Here is a 17,500-nt window from a genome sequence, read left to right as displayed (position 1 = left end):
GTGCTTGTAACAAACTCTCATAACTTCAATAAAAAGACTGATCGATACTCCCAACGAGCAGGCAAGAGTGTGACACACACACACACACACACACACACACACACACACACACACACACACACACACACACACACACACACACACACACACACACACACACACACACACACACACACACACAGTGTGACTGCTGGTGGGCAACAGTAATAAAGTCTCAGGGTTCGATCGACCACTATGATGAATTACCAACTAATGCACACACATACATGAACACACACAGTATCAGGTACACACATGTAAGAGGAACATTGTTTTGAACAGAGAGCACAGTAAGACACAGTTAGCGGTAAACAGACGGTGAAACAGTCGCATGTCCAACTAGTGTCTAGAGAGTTTAAATTAATCAGAACAATCTGAATTATAATATGTAGTTTCTCTTGCTCCCTCAGGATGTCCTCTTTATCTTGTCATGATGGAACATATATTCCACATTTAGCACCACCGATACGTCTCTTTATCACCAACATAATACCGATCGATTCATCCTACTGCTACTCTGGTTGCCTTTCCAGCAGTTTACTGGTTCTCATTGTTTTCCTCAAAGTAGCGTCTGTGACATCATGTGTCTTCAAATAGAATTGATTGGTAATCCAAGGGACTAAGGAAAATAGAAACAGGCTTAAAAAGGTACAGTGCCAATATCGCTGCCGGGTTCAGAATATTAATAACTTGTTCATAAGATGTTTATTGGCCCATTTAGTCCAAGTTATATGCTCCTTTATTTTATTCCTCCTGTCAAGCACAGCCCCAAAAAGAAAATGTGTTCACTAAGAGATGTTCCCCCTTATATCTGTCACAATTAAAATGTTACAGTTAATGTTAACTCTTTTCTATATTCACTAATAGAATGTCATTTTTTGGTATTTGGCTTAATTAATGCATGTTTACCATCTTTGGCACATTGAGTGTAGTGCCAAAACATAATAAATATTATGTAAAAGTAATAATCAACCAAGAAGAATAGCTTAAAGTTAAGCAAACACTTCCTTATCCACACTCCCAGCATGCTTCATGACCTACTGTATTACATTGCCTGGATCAAATTATGAGTTGTATGAATACATATAACAACAAGAATGGTAAAGCTTTATTTCCCCTCTACATTAAAAAGGAAATCCAGAGAGGAAAACGTGGAAGCAGTACATATTCTCTGTTAACAAGGTGTGTGTCATGCTCTCTGTAAATCTCTCACAAATCATGCAGAGTGTGTGTTTGTGCGCACATGTGTGTTAATGCATGTGTGAGTCACTTGTTCTGCTCTGACTCAGTCTTTACCAGAACGTGAACCTAAAATCTCTTCTGGTATCAAACTATCTGGGATGCTTACATCATTTCCTGCACTGGTTTTTCTGCACAATTGTTAAGTTGCTCTAAATATAACGGGCCTGGTCACAGGTAAAAGCTTTTCAAAGTGCTACATTTTCTATGATGGGTTGACTTCTTACAGCCTTTTGCACAATTTATGTTTTGTGGTTATTTTAAAGCTTAAACAACACTTTTTATTAAATGAAAATGTGCTGCCTTGTGTTAACATTTTAGTATGTTAAATGGGCTGGCAGGACAAAAGCAATATACAATATATATTTGATTACTTCACCTTGGGCTTAAGGAAATTGGGACGGGCACTTTTCACACCCTGGTGATGTCTTATAGCCTGAAAGTTAATCAACTAATCATGAAATAATAGCCAGAGTAATTGATCATGGATCATTAGTTGCAGCCTAAAGGGAACACTATTTCCTGCATTGGAAGGTCGTAAACCTTGAGCTGCAGTATCGGCCAATATAGACATCATTTTATGATTCTGGTATGAATCCGAACACAATAAACGTATCAACTATGTTTTATCAATTAGTTAACATATACTGTACAATTATACCATTTCTAACTCACCGCTTACTCTAAAAGATGTCCTAACATCCGGTAATACTTCATTCACCTAATCCGCTTTTAAAACCAATATAGCCTTTAGTCCTCATCAGTCACATGACCCGTTTCTGCCTGCAGGTTTTAAAACCATAATTTAGATGAGCCTTGTTAAAAAACTTGTAAAGTGCAGCATACTTCAAACAAGTGAAAGCAATACATACTCGTGACCATGAGTCCAGGACTTCCTAAACTTTATGTGGTGTGAAGTGTGTGTGATTCCAAAGTGTTAACGCACGCTACATTGCTAACACATGAGCTGGAGCCAGGGTGTCGGCCCGGAGGCGATGACATCACGTCATGGCCCCATCATCACATCATGACCAGCGCCCATTTATAATGATGTCACAGCAAAGACAGCCAATCCTGGATCAGCTCCAGTGGGGACGGGGAGCCAATCAACAGCAGCTGTTTGAAAGGTCATGACCCTGCCCACCCAGATAGACAAGTTGCATGTTGAATTGGGCTCTCACACACACACAAACACAAACACACACAAACACACGCATACATGTGCACTTTGAAAAGTCACCCTGCATGTACGGATCTAGATGACAGCGCTTGGTATCAAAGCAGCGCTCATCGTTTGGTGCTAATTATTAGCATCTGCTGATCCTTGAAACAATCTGCTTGATCTCCTGCTGATAAACAAATAATCAGATATGACTCTCTGATCTGGAGAAGATTCAAACGCTCACCCTGTAAACGGGTTTAAGCATCTCACACACACACACAGTTCACAAAGAGGTGAAAACACAACCCACAGGAGATTTGAAAACACATATTCTGCTTAGAAATAAAAAAACAACACAGACAGAAGAAATAAATGAAACATAAACATACAATTATTTTGTTGTTTTGTAAGTCAGTGAAGCTCGGTGTAACTAAGAAGTTTGCTTTGATCTCTGTAGGAGCATCAGTGTCTGTGTTTTGAGCCCCTAAGCAAGGGATGGAGCCTTGCTCGTTCATCGTTCACTGTCCAGTTAAGGCATCAGATACATCAGTGAGAGGTGAATGAGGTTTTTTCTTTACCTTTGGCAGCCTCTCTGGGTCCCCAGGGTGCCGAGGGATGACCTTCTGAAGCCTCTGGAAGCCGTAGTCAATGGTCGGCTCGTTCAGTGCTGCAGAAGACAAATGGGAAGGGGGAATTAGTTAAAATGGTTTTATCCTTACATTACAGTTCATTTAGGTGACACTTTTATCCAAAACAACTTACAATAAGTGCAATAAACCGTGAAGATACAAACTCGGAACAACAAGAAAAAAGCAGATATATTCATTAAAACCATTTAAAATGCTGGTGCACCCTTTTATGTACTACAATTCTTCAACAACATGTACAGGAGCTCTCCTATGCAGATCAAATATACAGAAGTTGCCTAAAGAGCCCATGATTTAAGCACTTCAACTATGGCAAACAATGGTGATCTCATGCTGCACCAAAATATCCAATTAATAATGTCATAACAAATATTTGAACAAACTCGATTGGTTAACATGGACATTGCACTAATACAGTAACACATGTTTTAGAGTGCAGGAAGAGGCACTTGGGTTATTAAAAGCTTCTCTACCTAAATAATACGCGGTGCACCTTTAATACTGTTGGTGTTCAACCTGAGCCTGCGCACATGATAAACAGACAGACAACATCTGTGCCCATCAGCGGGGGGGGTGGGGGGGGGGGGGGGGGGGGGGGGCATGTGGGGGGGAGCAACGAGAAGAGAGGATGACATCCAATGTTACATTACATTACATTACATTTAGCTGACGCTTTTGTCCAAAGCGACTTACAATAAGTACATTCGACCAGGAAGACACAACCTTGAAGAAAACAGAATCATATAAGTACATCAGGTTTCATAGAGCCAAACATTTCAAGTGCTACTCAACTGGCTTTAGGTAAGCCAGTCCTTTATTAGTATAAAAGTGCTTCGTTAATAGTTCTAACGCTCGAAGTGGAGTCGAAAGAGATGAGTTTTCAGTTTGCGCCGGAAGATGTGCAAGCTATCTGCTGTCCTGATGTCAATGGGGAGCTCATTCCACCATCTTGGAGCCAGGACAGCAAACGTTGTGACATTTTGTTCCCAAGCACCATGCTGATATCAAGTATGTAGGTTTTTTTAGTAAGACTAGTTTGGAAGTTAATGAACCTGCTCAGCATGATTTCTAAAAACCTTCAGAATCCCATCAGAGGTGAGAGAGCTGCTCGTGACTGTAAGGTTGGCAGTTCAGATCTAGCTGAGGAACTGTAACTGAAAAAAGCTGTTCCCATTAAATATAAATGAAGCAGCCCAACAAAATGAAACATGCAAATGTACAGAGATGGAGAGACCTGGTAAAGTAACTAATGGTGTCAAAAGCATCTTTATAATAATAACACTGCAGATTACATTTAAAGGGTCCTAAAGAATGCTTAATGTTCGCTTTAATGTTGCCATTATGTCCTTCTACAGTGTTTATCTAATCAGCATGTCAATGAAGTTGGCTCTACACTCAGTAAGTCACAGTGATGGGATAAAGTGTTTCTGCATTTATTTGTCTGTACTGTTGAACAAGTGTATGCATGCCAATCCTGAACTTACTATGCAAAAAGTAAGGTCACTTTTATAGCAAACACATTCAACAAAAATAGCCACAACTTTAAAAATGTAGCAATTTAGGAAGCCTGAAGTGTGTCGCCATTAAAGGATAAAAGAGGAAAAGAGTCTGTGCGAGATGAAGGTGTGGGGTGCAGATGGTTTGTGTGTGTGTGTGTGTGTGTGTGTGTGTGTGTGTGTGTGTGTGTGTGTGTGTGTGTGTGTGTTTATGATGTTCAACTGTGCAGCTGGAGTAATATTTGGTACTTTCCACATCCAACACTGATAAATTACTTGCAGCTGAATGTCTTATATGTTGTTTAATAGTTTCTTGTAGCGTGTGTGTGTGTGTGTGTGTGTGTGTGTGTGTGTGTGTGTGTGTGTGTGTGTGTGTGTGTGTGTGTGTGTGTGTGTGTGTGTGTGAGAGTGTGTGCATATGTTTCTGGTTGTTGTTATGTCCTAATTCACTCAATTTGTTAGAAACACAAGTTCATGAATTGTGAGTTGTAAAAATACCAGATGGCTAACAGTCATGAACAATACTTCCCACACTCACAAGAACATTCCTTTTTCAAATTCTGGACAATTTATGATTTTATGATTTATAAATGTGAAAATGACAATGGTAAACGGTTGAGGAAAAAAAAAAGAAGGAAGTTAAGCAAGGGATATACGAAATCATTTTTTTTAAAGGGAGGTGAGGGAATGAGAAGAGAGCATGTGTTATCCATCCAAAAAACACAGAAAAAGGCTCAGTTATGGTGAGAAAAACAAAAGTAGAAAAACAGCTGCCTAACACTCGGTGGGATATCAACTGTCAGAATTAACTGCCAGTGTCAGATCCACACTCCCTGCACATCTCTGGAGACGTTTAACCGATGCTAGCTTTAATATAACACACACGCGCGCGTGCGCGCACACACACACACACACACACACACACACACACACACACACACACACACACACACACACACACACACACACACACACACACACACACACACACACACACACACACACACACACACACACACACACACACACACACACACACACACACACACACACACACACACACACACACACACATACACACACACACACACACACACATAATGTACATAACAGGATGACCCTAGTTTCGCTGCCTCAAGCCTAAAGTGTCTCCAACCGACTCTTTATTAATAGAACACAATTCTACTTAAATCATTGGATGGTGTGTGCATCTTGGTGTGTGTTTAAGGGTATGTGTAGGTCGTTGTGTGTGGAGGCTCATGTCAGTGTGTGTGTGTGTACTTTGAAGACAAAAGGTCAGGTTTTTCCAACGCTTTCTTTGGAGGTTTCTTACTGCACAAAAACAGAAATAGTATCAGTGCAGCAAAGGGGTCTAGTGGATTACACATTAATCTGAACAGAAACACGGTTGTAAAATGTGCTGATACACTCCCAAAGCAGTTAGGCACTATTCCAAGATCCAACCAGGTCCTTTCCTGATAACAATCAGGCTCTTAGTTAGGGGTGATTTCTAGCAACATATACATGTTTGACAATTTTAAAGTCTTTCTCTGAGCAGCTCCCACGAGTGATTGCATATTAATAAACATCTCTTTATATGCCAATATGTACAGTGAAATAGTAACCACCAATACCATTATAGTTACTATAATTCTTTAGAATTTCAAAATGTCCAGCTGTTCCTAAAAAAATGTGTGTGTCTATAAATATGACAACCTAATCAACAGAAGAAAACACTTTAGCAGATTTGTCTGTGATACTGAGGCTTCAACCCATTTGATCTTGCCTTAATCTGCCACCCTGCTGTCCATTAAAGCATCTCCTCCACCTCCCCCATCCTCCCTCTATTCTGCTACCTCCCCCCTCTTTCTTAACTACACCTTCTGCCACTTTCATCCACCCATCCATCCATCTCGCCATCACTCCCCCTCCAGCCCGCACTCGTCCTCCTCTCAGAGTCCAGAGCTGTCCGCAGATCAATACTCATAGAAGTTTCATGAGGACAGACCCTCCACTCCTGTTTCACAATAAAATGTGAGCAGGAGGGGGGAGACAGAAGAGACGAAGAGGGGGAGGGGGCCAAGAGAAGAAAGCATGTCTAAGAGTTCTTATGTGCGTATATTAAACTGTACAATTGTGAGGAAATCTTTTGACAGTAAGGTGGGTAATTAAGCAGGAAGGGAGAAAGAAGGGTGAGGCTGGGTGGGAAAGACAGAGCTGATGTAAAAGGAGAAGAAGAGGAGGATGAGGAGGAGGAGGAGGAGGTGTGGTAAGATCGATTCTCTGGCCAGCCTGCAGTTCAATACCACTGAATTATTGCTTCATTCTTCCCCTTATGAGATGAGATCTCTTTCTCTCTGGCTCCACTTCTCTCAGTGACTTTCTGTGTGTTTGTATATGTGTGTATGCACATGTGTGTATCTGCATGTGTGTATCAGTTTATGTGTGATCCACTTATGGGCAGATCAATACTTTACAATCTGGTTTTAAAAGTCCACCTTTCTGTCTCACTCTTCATGTGTCTCTTCGTTTTACTGTCTCTGTCTTTATATATTTCAATCTCTTTTATTTCTCTCCTTCTGTGTCTGCAAGATGAAAGGTGAATTGCTCGTAAAAAGAAAGAAAAAAACAAAGATTGTGACGTTTTTGCAGCTTTTACTAAAAGTTTCTTCTATCCACAGCTCAGATATGGATTTTCTTATGCAGCTGCATTGACAATAAATCAGCTCTATATGTGTGTGTGTGTGTGTGTGTGTGTGTGTGTGAGAACATTTATTGATTGTCACTTTGTACCATTGTATTTTTATAGAAGTGTGTGATGTCGAGAATGTTAATTTTTCCCACCAGGCCGATGAAACAGCCATACGGCACTTTGTGTATGTTTCTGTGTGTGTGTGTGTGTGTGTGTGTTTGTGTGTGGTATACCATCTGTTTACCAGACTACTCACCATCTTTCCCTCATATCTCCCTGATTTACAATTACTTTCAACTCCTGCCCCCGTTTGAAAGTGTGTGTGGTAAGTTGTGTAAGACACGACCCTACCCAAGGGTGGCTTTGCGTGTGTGTTTACGTTGCGCGTCTTTGCATACTTGCGTGTGTGTGTTTAATTGCTCGGTCCTTACACCCAGAGGCAACCACAGCTAAGAAGCACTGAAAAACCTCAACAGCCAATCAGCTTCCACCGCAGTGACCTTTCACCAGCGGCTTCCAGAAAGAAGCCAACCTTGAGGCGAGGTCAGGCAACCGCAGTAACGGATCGCGTTTCCTGGGTCACATGTTGAAGCCATCAGCCAATCGCGAGGTCACGCGGGGTCATCTCCGCCCAATAGGAGATGAAGTTAGACACCAGACGGACCAATTACCAGCCGGCTAGCCTCAGGGTCAGACCAAAGATGTTTTGACTAAAGAACAGTGAAGGAGCTGACTGGACCTTTCTCTGGACAAAGAAACTACCGACTAGGGATATTAAAACAACTTCTAACACTCACACTACCCGTAAAAAAACTTGACTTTTTCTCAGTCTACCGAAGATGGTCAAGAAATGTAAATCAAAAACAATATTTTGCGTCTGTTTATTTCACTTATTTATTCAGTTCTTTAACAGCAGGTCCATTTTCTCGCACTAAACATTTCTGAATGAGTTCCTAATTTACTTTGTCTAGTCTGCCAACAAATAACTCCTTCCTCCTGCTTTTGAATTCTTCTTCTGCTGTTGCTTTTCATTGTGTTTCTTAAATGTATTATTCAGGTAGGTTTTGGGTTAATATTTAGCTGTTAGAACTGGTAAACGGAAGTTCAACCTACTTATCAAAACAATTGAAGATGAACAGTTCCAGCAATCTGAAAAAAAGATAATAAGACTACCAAGTAAAATGACTTTTTCTTAATAATTCCAGTACACCCCCCCGCACAACAACTCTATAGATTCACCAAATACAAAATGGCATTAGAAAAACAAGAACTACACTCATGCTATAACAAAACCGAAGAGCTTGACGGATGCACCAAACTTTCTAAATAATTTCCTTGCAGTTTAACTACAAACCCTAACCAAACGGATCCATTCCATTGAACACTATTATACCTGGTTGCCTCCTAACACTGCCATTTAACAGCCTTGTCTTAATGACTGTGGCTCAATCTTGAAACACAAAACTCATCACCTCCTTTAGTATTTTCCCGGAGATTTAAAAGCCTTCATGAGCTTGACGCCAGCATTAAAGGGACAATTTATTCATGGTGGATTTTTCTTTCATATCTATTGATCAGGTTTAAATCCTCATCTTTATCTGTCGGCCATTAAATGTCTTGGAAGAATTTACACAGCAGCTGTTTTTCTTTCCTGCCTTTCCTCCCTGGGAATGACGTCATCATTACGTTGTGATGGAGCCATGTTGAGCGGATCAATACCAGACATCACATCACCTCTATCCATTTCCACATGTATGTGAGAAGAAAATGAGCAAATACACACACACACATACAGACACACACTTTCTTCCACATTTCTGTAATTTTCTTCCTTGACTGAGTTTAGCAGGAAAACGCTCATTCACAGTCAACAATCACAATTCACACACTCCTTTCCAACATTGAGTGTGTTTGTATGTTTAACTTGTGTAAGTGTGTGCATGTGTGTGTGTGCGTGCGTGTGTGTAAGTAAACTGGGTGTTCTGGATGATTTCACTAATAGTTTCAGTATGGAGAGCTATAAAGGGCAGACTGTTTAATTGTAGCTGCTTTTAACGAGCCTCTGATTATGGCAGCGTTCTAGCGAGTGTGGGTTGTTAATGTTGACTAATCTACAGTCATTAGTTCAACACTGTTTGGCCTGGGATTGAACTGCAACTCATATAAGTCATTCACACACACACACACACACACACACACACACCACACACACACACACACACACACACACACACACACACACACACACACACACACACACACACACACACACACACACACACACACACACACACAGACCACACACACACACACACACCACACACACACACACACACACACACACACACACACACACACACACACACACACACACACACACACACACACACACACACACACACACACACACACACGCACACACACATGCAGTCACAGACAAAAACAGCAAAAGCTTGTATTATGCAGACTTTAAATATAAATCATACCCTCAAGAAAATAGAAGAAAACTCTCAACAGATCATTAAATCAATCAATCAATCAATCAATGTTTATTTATATAGCCCAATATCACAAATGTTACATTTGTCTCAGTGGACTTTACAGTTTGTACAGAATATCAGTATGACAATACGACACCCTCTGTCCTTAGACCCTCACATCGTACAAGGAAAAACTTCTGAAGAAAACCCACAGTTTAAAGGGAAAAATGGGAGAAACCTCAGGGAGAGCAACAGAGGAGGGATCCCTCTCCCAGGACGGACAGACGTGCAATAGATGCCGTGTGTAAATTGAAAAGATAATACATTTGCAACATAGGTAGTCCAAATGTTTGGAAATGCATGTGTGTATAATAGGAAGATGAATCAAGAGCATGTACATGTGGATTTTCACGTGTTCATTCGTGTGTACAGTTGACTTACCTGTGTATATGAACCTTCCTGGTGTGCCTTTGCAGAACTGTTTGGACTTGTAGGACAGAGTGACCTCGACGACCCCGGGGATGTGTCTGGGAGGCGTCTGCACCCGGATGGCATGCGGCGTGATCAACTGAAGAAGGAAGGAAAAGGCGGACCAAGACTCAGTACACAAACACACCAAATTATGCAGCTCTGCGTCAGGACAATGCAACCGGTGTTTGGTCCGTTGTTAAAAAATCAGAAAAAGCACTGACACAACTTCTAGAGTTTGATTTCCAACAGAATCTTGATTTGAACTGGTTCTGTTGTTTACACGCCTATTTTTCTTTTAAATCGGACTATGGATCAAGTTGTGACTGTTGCTGTAAATTATTCTGTAAGCACAACTTAAATGTTTGTTTAAGTCAGTGGGTTGGTGATGTATTGCATTACACTTGTAAACTGTGTTTTTAGTTAATCAAACTGATTCAAAATATTGAATAAACACGGTTTCCTTTTTCTCATTCAGTTCACATTTAAGTTGAAGAGGTTCTCTTATATCCAATGTAGAATATATTTGAATAATTTAAACGGGTTGGTATTCATCATAATCTTGTTAAAATACATATTACTGTATGTGATTTGTATTGTGTTACTGGACTTTTGACCTACTGTACAACAGACAATACAACCACTTCAGATACAATCAAACTTTCCAGCACCTATGTTGATGTTAGATAAAGAGGAATCATTGTATTGAACCGAACACGGCTGTACGTGACAAACACTAACTTTTTATAGCATTTCCATGGATGGGTTTCAAAAACAGTTTTTACTACTTGGCTCAGGTTTGAGGAATCTGCAAGTAGGAGGGAAATCTGCAGACAAACAGAACTTGGCAGAAAGGCAATCTCTTCCCACCGACACATTTCTCAAACCGTGTTTTCACGCTTCGGAATCAATAATCAGGTTGAGTGCAAATGGAACATTCGGTTGGCCAAAATAATCCATTAAAGCTGTCCGAGGAACGCCAAGAGAGCCAGGTCAGTTTGAACTGAACTGAACTGAGACTCTGTACACATGTTAGTGTGTGTAAGTGTGGCTCTCAACACTGTAAACAAACCCCTCAGCTCTTAACACACACACCCATCCATGTGTGCCAGCGTATGCACACACAAACACACACAAACTGGGTGTTGTTGTTGGAAAGGAGCCACGGTCGCTCGGCACACACGGTGAGTGGAGTCAGAAGACAAATAAACACTCTGTAGAGGAGTTGCGCTGGGGAAAAGTACGACAGTGTATTTGTGTGTGTGTGTGCGAGCATTAGGCCGATGGCTATCAAAATGTGCTGATTTGATCAGTATTCCACCGAGAAAGAGTAAGAGGGTGTGTGGGTGAGGAAGGTAGAGAGGGGCGGCGGTCGCTTGTTGGGGGGGGGACTCATTAGAGAGGCAAACCTCATTTAGACAAACATTTACACACACACACATTCACATGATCACATGCAGCTAAGAGCCCGGCCATGAGGGAAAGTATGTTTTCAGATTGAATTACTTCCAACGGTCGAGGGCAGAGGCACACAGTTGAGGGGTTGAAACAACATTGAGAAAGGATGATGATTTCTGACAAACTGACCTCGCTCCAAACCAACATGGTACCGAAGATGACTTGGAGACCATCGAAGAAGTTGTCTCCTATGATGATGACTGTAGCGCCTCCTGTAGTCCATCCTTCACTGGGACTAATGGCCTTAATGCAGGGAGCTGAGCCTGGAGGGAAGAGAGAAGAACATTTATAAAAATAAAAAAAATCATTTAAAAGAGAAATTAGTTTCTAAACAGGAATCTAGTCCTTTTCATCCATGTTGCAAATGCACCTCATATTTCTCCAAGCTACACCCTTGGCTTTTGGCAGAGGTCCAGATTAGCACAGCACACTTATACTGTACTCTCAATGCGCTGCAGATTCAAAGAGTCCTTCTCAATTGGTCCTTTAGCAGGGAAGTTCCTTGAAAAGTGTCCAGCTCAGTGCAATGAAAGGTGCTGAGAGGATGCTTGTTTTATTTGCATGGTCAAACTGCCATTTGATAATTCTTGAGGGACTTTTTAAAGCTTATTGTTTAAAGACATCCAGGGAGAACATACAGTATAAGAATAAATGTAACTTTGAAAATGAAAACACTGCAAGACTGCTTTTATTATGGACGGGGAGATTCACTTAAAATCTGAGGATTGCTAGTGTTTGGTGCTATCTAACATACACCGTTTGCAAATGTCTTTGCAGGCCGCATGAGATAAAAATTAGCCGCTAAAAAATATGTATTTATGTAATTTATTGCTGTTAAAAAAACAAGTTCGAAATCCTTTTTTTTATTATCCAGTGAAGATGAGAAACATGTGTTCATGTTTTCTCCTACTTCTCACAAGTTTCACGTAATGTGATACTCAAGAGAGAGAACTTGTACTGTTCATTTATTTATTTATCCCAAAGCCCGACTGACATGAGATTATGGTAGTTCATTTTAAACTAATGATATGACATGGATAAACACACACAGAAAGCTCAGCATGAATCGTAATACTTCAAACAGAATGGATACAGTCAGCTTTATGTCACTCCAGCATTGTGGGAGTGAGTATCAGCTCAAATTAAACATATATCACACATATCACAACAACAAAAGCTTGTCTGTCAAAAGCCAAATCTCCTTAAAAAGTGTGTGTGTTATTACCAACAATGTGCTTTAGTCTGGGTGTGTTTGCAAAAAAGACTCATAAGGATATTAGACCTAGTGTGTGTGTGTGTGTGTGTGTGTGTGTGTGTGTGTGTGTGTGTGTGTGTGTGTGCGTGCATGCATGCGTGTGTGTGTGGGGTGGGTTGGATTAGCCAGATGGAGGGGCAGGAATCACCTGATAGGATTAAACCATCAACCATCTGGTGGCCATGCTGCTTACGCTCACACACTTTCACACACAGACAGAGAGACAGACAGGCACACACAAACACACACACACACACACACACACACACACACACACACACACACACACACACACACACAACACACACACCCACACACACACTCTTGTGTTACCATGTTCTAGGTATCCCTGCGTTCCTTCCGCGGGGTCGAGTCTGCGGGCCCGTCGGCCATGTTTGGAGTTGTTGTGGACAAACATGTTGTCGGAGACTGACAGGACATGTCCATCAACACTCACTGTAGTCGATACCACCACCTGAAGAGGGACAGGACAGGATGGGGGGTGGGGGAGGGAAGAGAGTGAGACAGGAAAAAGGTTATATAAAAGAGGACAAAGTTTGGTGAGAAAAGGGGGGAAGAGTAAAAATAAGGGGAATTACAGAGTGTGGGGTCTAGAGATCATAGCAAGGAGGACTTAAAGCGTGAAACTTTGAAAAGCTCCTTAAATGTAACCCGTTATCACTGCTATTACCATCACACTGAACACACACTTAGTGTGTGTGTGTGTGTGTGTGTGTGTGTGCGTGTGTGTGTGTGGTGTCTATCCTCCTCTGTTGAATAGTTCCTGATGGGTCCAGCCCTTAATTATCTCCCAGGGAAACAGAGCTGTCTTCTCTGGTTCCACTACAATAGAGCTGCACAATTAGAGGCAGAGATACTGTCACACATTCGCTACCGTACAACTCTGTCGGTCCTATCTCACACACACACACACACACACGCACGCACACACGCACGCACGCACGCACACACACACACACACACACACACACACACACACACACACACACACACACACACACACACACACACACACACACACACACACACACACACACACACACACACACACACACACACACAACCCCACACACACACACACACACACACACACACACACACACACACACACACACACACACACAACCCCACACACGTGCCATAGTAATAAATCTATCATTATCTTTTGTGCGTCCAGTATCTCCACTCAGTCTCAAGTGGTGTCTTCCTGATTGTGTTGTGGCCATGAAGATAAGGAAATAATAAAGTCTGCACTGCCTTAAATCTTATTCTAAACCCCGCAACATCCTGGGTTTCTTGCTTGCTTTCCAATTCCTCTTTCCTCTTTTTTTCTCCCTCCAACACCCTTTTCTCTTTCTCCCTGCATTGTGTGTATATTTATGTTCTGACTAGTCAGGGTCAGGGTCTCATGTTTCCTGTAAAGCCGATGATAGCTTGTTTACTTACAGAAACACACACATTCCTGTGTTTGTGTTACAATAAACCCCAAAGTTATGTGTTCTGTTACATGTGGAAACACAGGCAAAGAAGATAGAGACTTAGGACATGAAAACATGCACAGAAAAAGATAGAAATAAATGAGAAGAGTAAAAAAAAGTGCTGTGGTTTGTACCTGGAACCTCCTCATGTCTCGTGGGTTTCCTGCATTTTTTAGACAGTTCTGGTTGCACTTGAGGAAAAACTTGAGGAAGAATCTGTGGAGGAAGAGAGGACAGGCAATATTTGGGGGTTAACATGAGACCAGAGTAAAGACTGATTTTCTTCAATACATGTGAATTCAAGGTCAGTCTCCAACACAGACAGAACCCAAAATACAGCTATAGAAATTCATATTTTACACTGTTGGAAAGTCAAAAATGAATTTCCTTGTGGATATGCGGAACAGCTATTTGTTGAAAAAAATCCATGCGAACTGAGATGGCCTTGAAATGTCACATAAAGGCGATAGATGAACATAAAAGGCAAATAAAGCAGCACACTCCAACAAAACTGGTGAGCAAGTAAAATGTTTTGAAAATCTTAAGTTGAACCTTCAGTTTAAAAAAAAAAATGTGACAAAAATGTTTTTGTGAATCCATATTTCATCATATTTCTTAAAACCCTCCTTTCTCTGTTTTTTGGCTGCTTATAGATTAAAACCTTGTCGGTTAGGATTCATATACAGTGAAAAACATGTGAAAAGATAGATTTTAAAATCTACAGAGGTGACACTAACCCTGATGTCAATGCTTTAAGCAAAGGGGAACTATGTTGACATTGGGTGTTTGAAACGGGACCATATGTCATGAATCTATATTACAGAGTAAATCAAACACCCAGATGGCCATCAACAGCTAACAAACACATCCAGGTTGTGTTTTGGTGTGAGCCAGCTGGCCGGCCTGGCAGAAACAACAGAACACACTCGCACAATAACAAAGACCGACACACATGCATACACGTTTATGTTTGTTACATCTGTGTGTTAAACCTCAATAAATGCAACACAACTTCACACGCAGGGAGATGATTCCTCTACGTTGCATTCTGAGTATAAACCTAATTCTATGTCTTTCTGATTCTCTTTTGTTGCTTTGTGTTCGTACTAGAGATGGACAACACATTGATATATCGATATCGTCATATACTGTAAAACTAGATAACTTAAAGTAAGCGTATTTTCCTGTTTTTAAATTACATTACACTACAGTGATTTCATATTTTAAACAAACAGACTGTATAGCTGGTCTAGTATTTGCCATAACCCAATTAACTATTATATCCACATTACTTATCAATATTTATGAACAATCTCCTTGTGTATATATTTTATAAAGCACCAAAAGTAAACCCTACAATATTGGTGCAAATACATTTTGAGGGATTTAAAAGAAAAAAGTGATATTTGATTGATACATCGCCCAGCCCAAGTTCGGTTGCAAAAAGGTTTTGTCTTTTCTAGATTACATTAGTTTCCTATTGTTCTCATAGTGTTCTAGAAAGCAGTCACACATCAGCAAAGCACCACCTTTTGAGGATCACCAAGGAAAATCAGCATCTCTTTGTAGCAACAACATATTATATTAGAAAGTTCCACAAAGAGAGCGAAGCTTTTATATTTAATTTCCTCCCATTGTGTCCCCTCTCTGTATTTATCTTCATGCAGTTAAACCCCATGCTTAAATAATTTCAACTTTTTTGCATCACCTCAATTCCCCCGTGGCAGAGCCTGGTGCTCTACTGTTCAAGAGATGACAGCCCTTGTACTGGACCACCAGAACAATGCAGAGGTGTGCGCTTGGTGTGTGTGTGTGTGTGTGTGTGTGTGTGTGTGTGTGTGTGTGTGTGTGTGTGTGTGTGTGTGTGTGTGTGTGTGTGCAAACATGTACTCCACATGTGAGTGTATGTGCGTGTGTGGCGGTGCAGCACAGCCCAGTGGCAGGTCTGAGTGTAAAACTCTGCGTTAACGAGCTCAGGCTTCGTTGGAACACTGGTGCTGGGATTCTGCATGCCTAATTATCTTGACCCCTCACCCCCAGGTGACAGCCTATCACAGCGGAGGACAGCCACGGTGACCCTGCTGACCTCCCACTGTCTACTCCTTCTCATAACACTAGCATAGCGTTAACACGACCACCTCAGCTGACCCTCCACCGAACATCTCTGTTTAAAGGAAGCTCACACGCTCTGCTCATCTGCCTGAAATAGGAAAAAAACTAAAGCAGCGGCGTAAGAAGAGTTGAGATCTTTACAGAAACTTCATCAGTCCTGCATTCAAATATCTAGCATGTAAGAAAACCATAATATTACTGTACTCAAGTTCTAAATCTGTTGGTTCATGTAGTGCTTTATGTCTGTGAAATGTAGATCAAATGAACTTAGCAAATGTATACCGGTAAAAGTACAAAGCAGCATTAAACCTCATAAAGCAAACCAGGTACTGGAAATGAAACCATTTAGTTCTATTTTTTACATGTTTTTAAAGTTCAGTGTTTCATTGGCAGCTTATTCACTTTTTAGGGCCACAGCAATCTCTGGCCTCATGTTACTTGACATACAATGTTTCAAAATTGTTCCACATAATATAATTTCCAGATGTATTATATGGGAAAGAAATAAAACTGTTTTTTGACGGTTGGTATCTGAAAGGTACCCTGAAATGAAATATCAGACCAGATCTTTTTAAGTTTTTAAGCCTAATTTATTTTGTTATATATTTTCTTCTTTGCTGTTACAGACACACAGTTCACTGCCACTTCCTACAATCTGCAGTCAGCCGAAACTTCTATCTTGTGCTTGTTAAAACACAAGATACTAACAATACAGGTAGTGCAACACATTTTGTTAATCAAAACATTCCTTGATTACTAGCCGACCAATATTTCTGCAAAGGGGAATGAGAACATCTCTCACATCTAACGGCGAAAGACATGTACGTCTTAAACCATAAACTGAATCACCACTACGATCTCCTATGTATTAATTTAACAATTTCACAGTACAAATCATTTCCATCTATCATTGGCTTATCTCCCTTCTGATCTGATGATATTGCTCATTATTT

At 40.9% G+C, this 17,500-nt stretch overlaps 1 protein-coding gene across 1 annotated transcript in view; it reads right to left on the bottom strand.

Moving 5' to 3' along the window:
- Nucleotides 1-17,500, bottom strand: part of LOC117540198 (transcription factor COE1-A-like) — a 44,460-nt gene that overhangs the window by 12,742 nt on the left and 14,218 nt on the right. The window contains exons 7-11 of the mRNA XM_034206752.1: nucleotides 14,570-14,651; nucleotides 13,270-13,411; nucleotides 11,811-11,944; nucleotides 10,197-10,323; nucleotides 3,019-3,107 (exon numbers count right to left, since the gene is read on the bottom strand). Of these exons, the coding sequence (XP_034062643.1) occupies nucleotides 3,019-3,107; nucleotides 10,197-10,323; nucleotides 11,811-11,944; nucleotides 13,270-13,411; nucleotides 14,570-14,651 (574 nt within the window). The remainder of the gene's footprint in view (nucleotides 1-3,018; nucleotides 3,108-10,196; nucleotides 10,324-11,810; nucleotides 11,945-13,269; nucleotides 13,412-14,569; nucleotides 14,652-17,500) is intronic.

This window comes from Gymnodraco acuticeps, unplaced genomic scaffold (assembly GCF_902827175.1).
Source record: "Gymnodraco acuticeps unplaced genomic scaffold, fGymAcu1.1, whole genome shotgun sequence".
In the NCBI taxonomy this organism is placed as follows: Eukaryota; Metazoa; Chordata; class Actinopteri; order Perciformes; family Bathydraconidae; genus Gymnodraco; species Gymnodraco acuticeps.
Note: the sequence above shows the minus strand (reverse complement) of the source record. Positions and strands in the feature narration are given on the sequence as shown.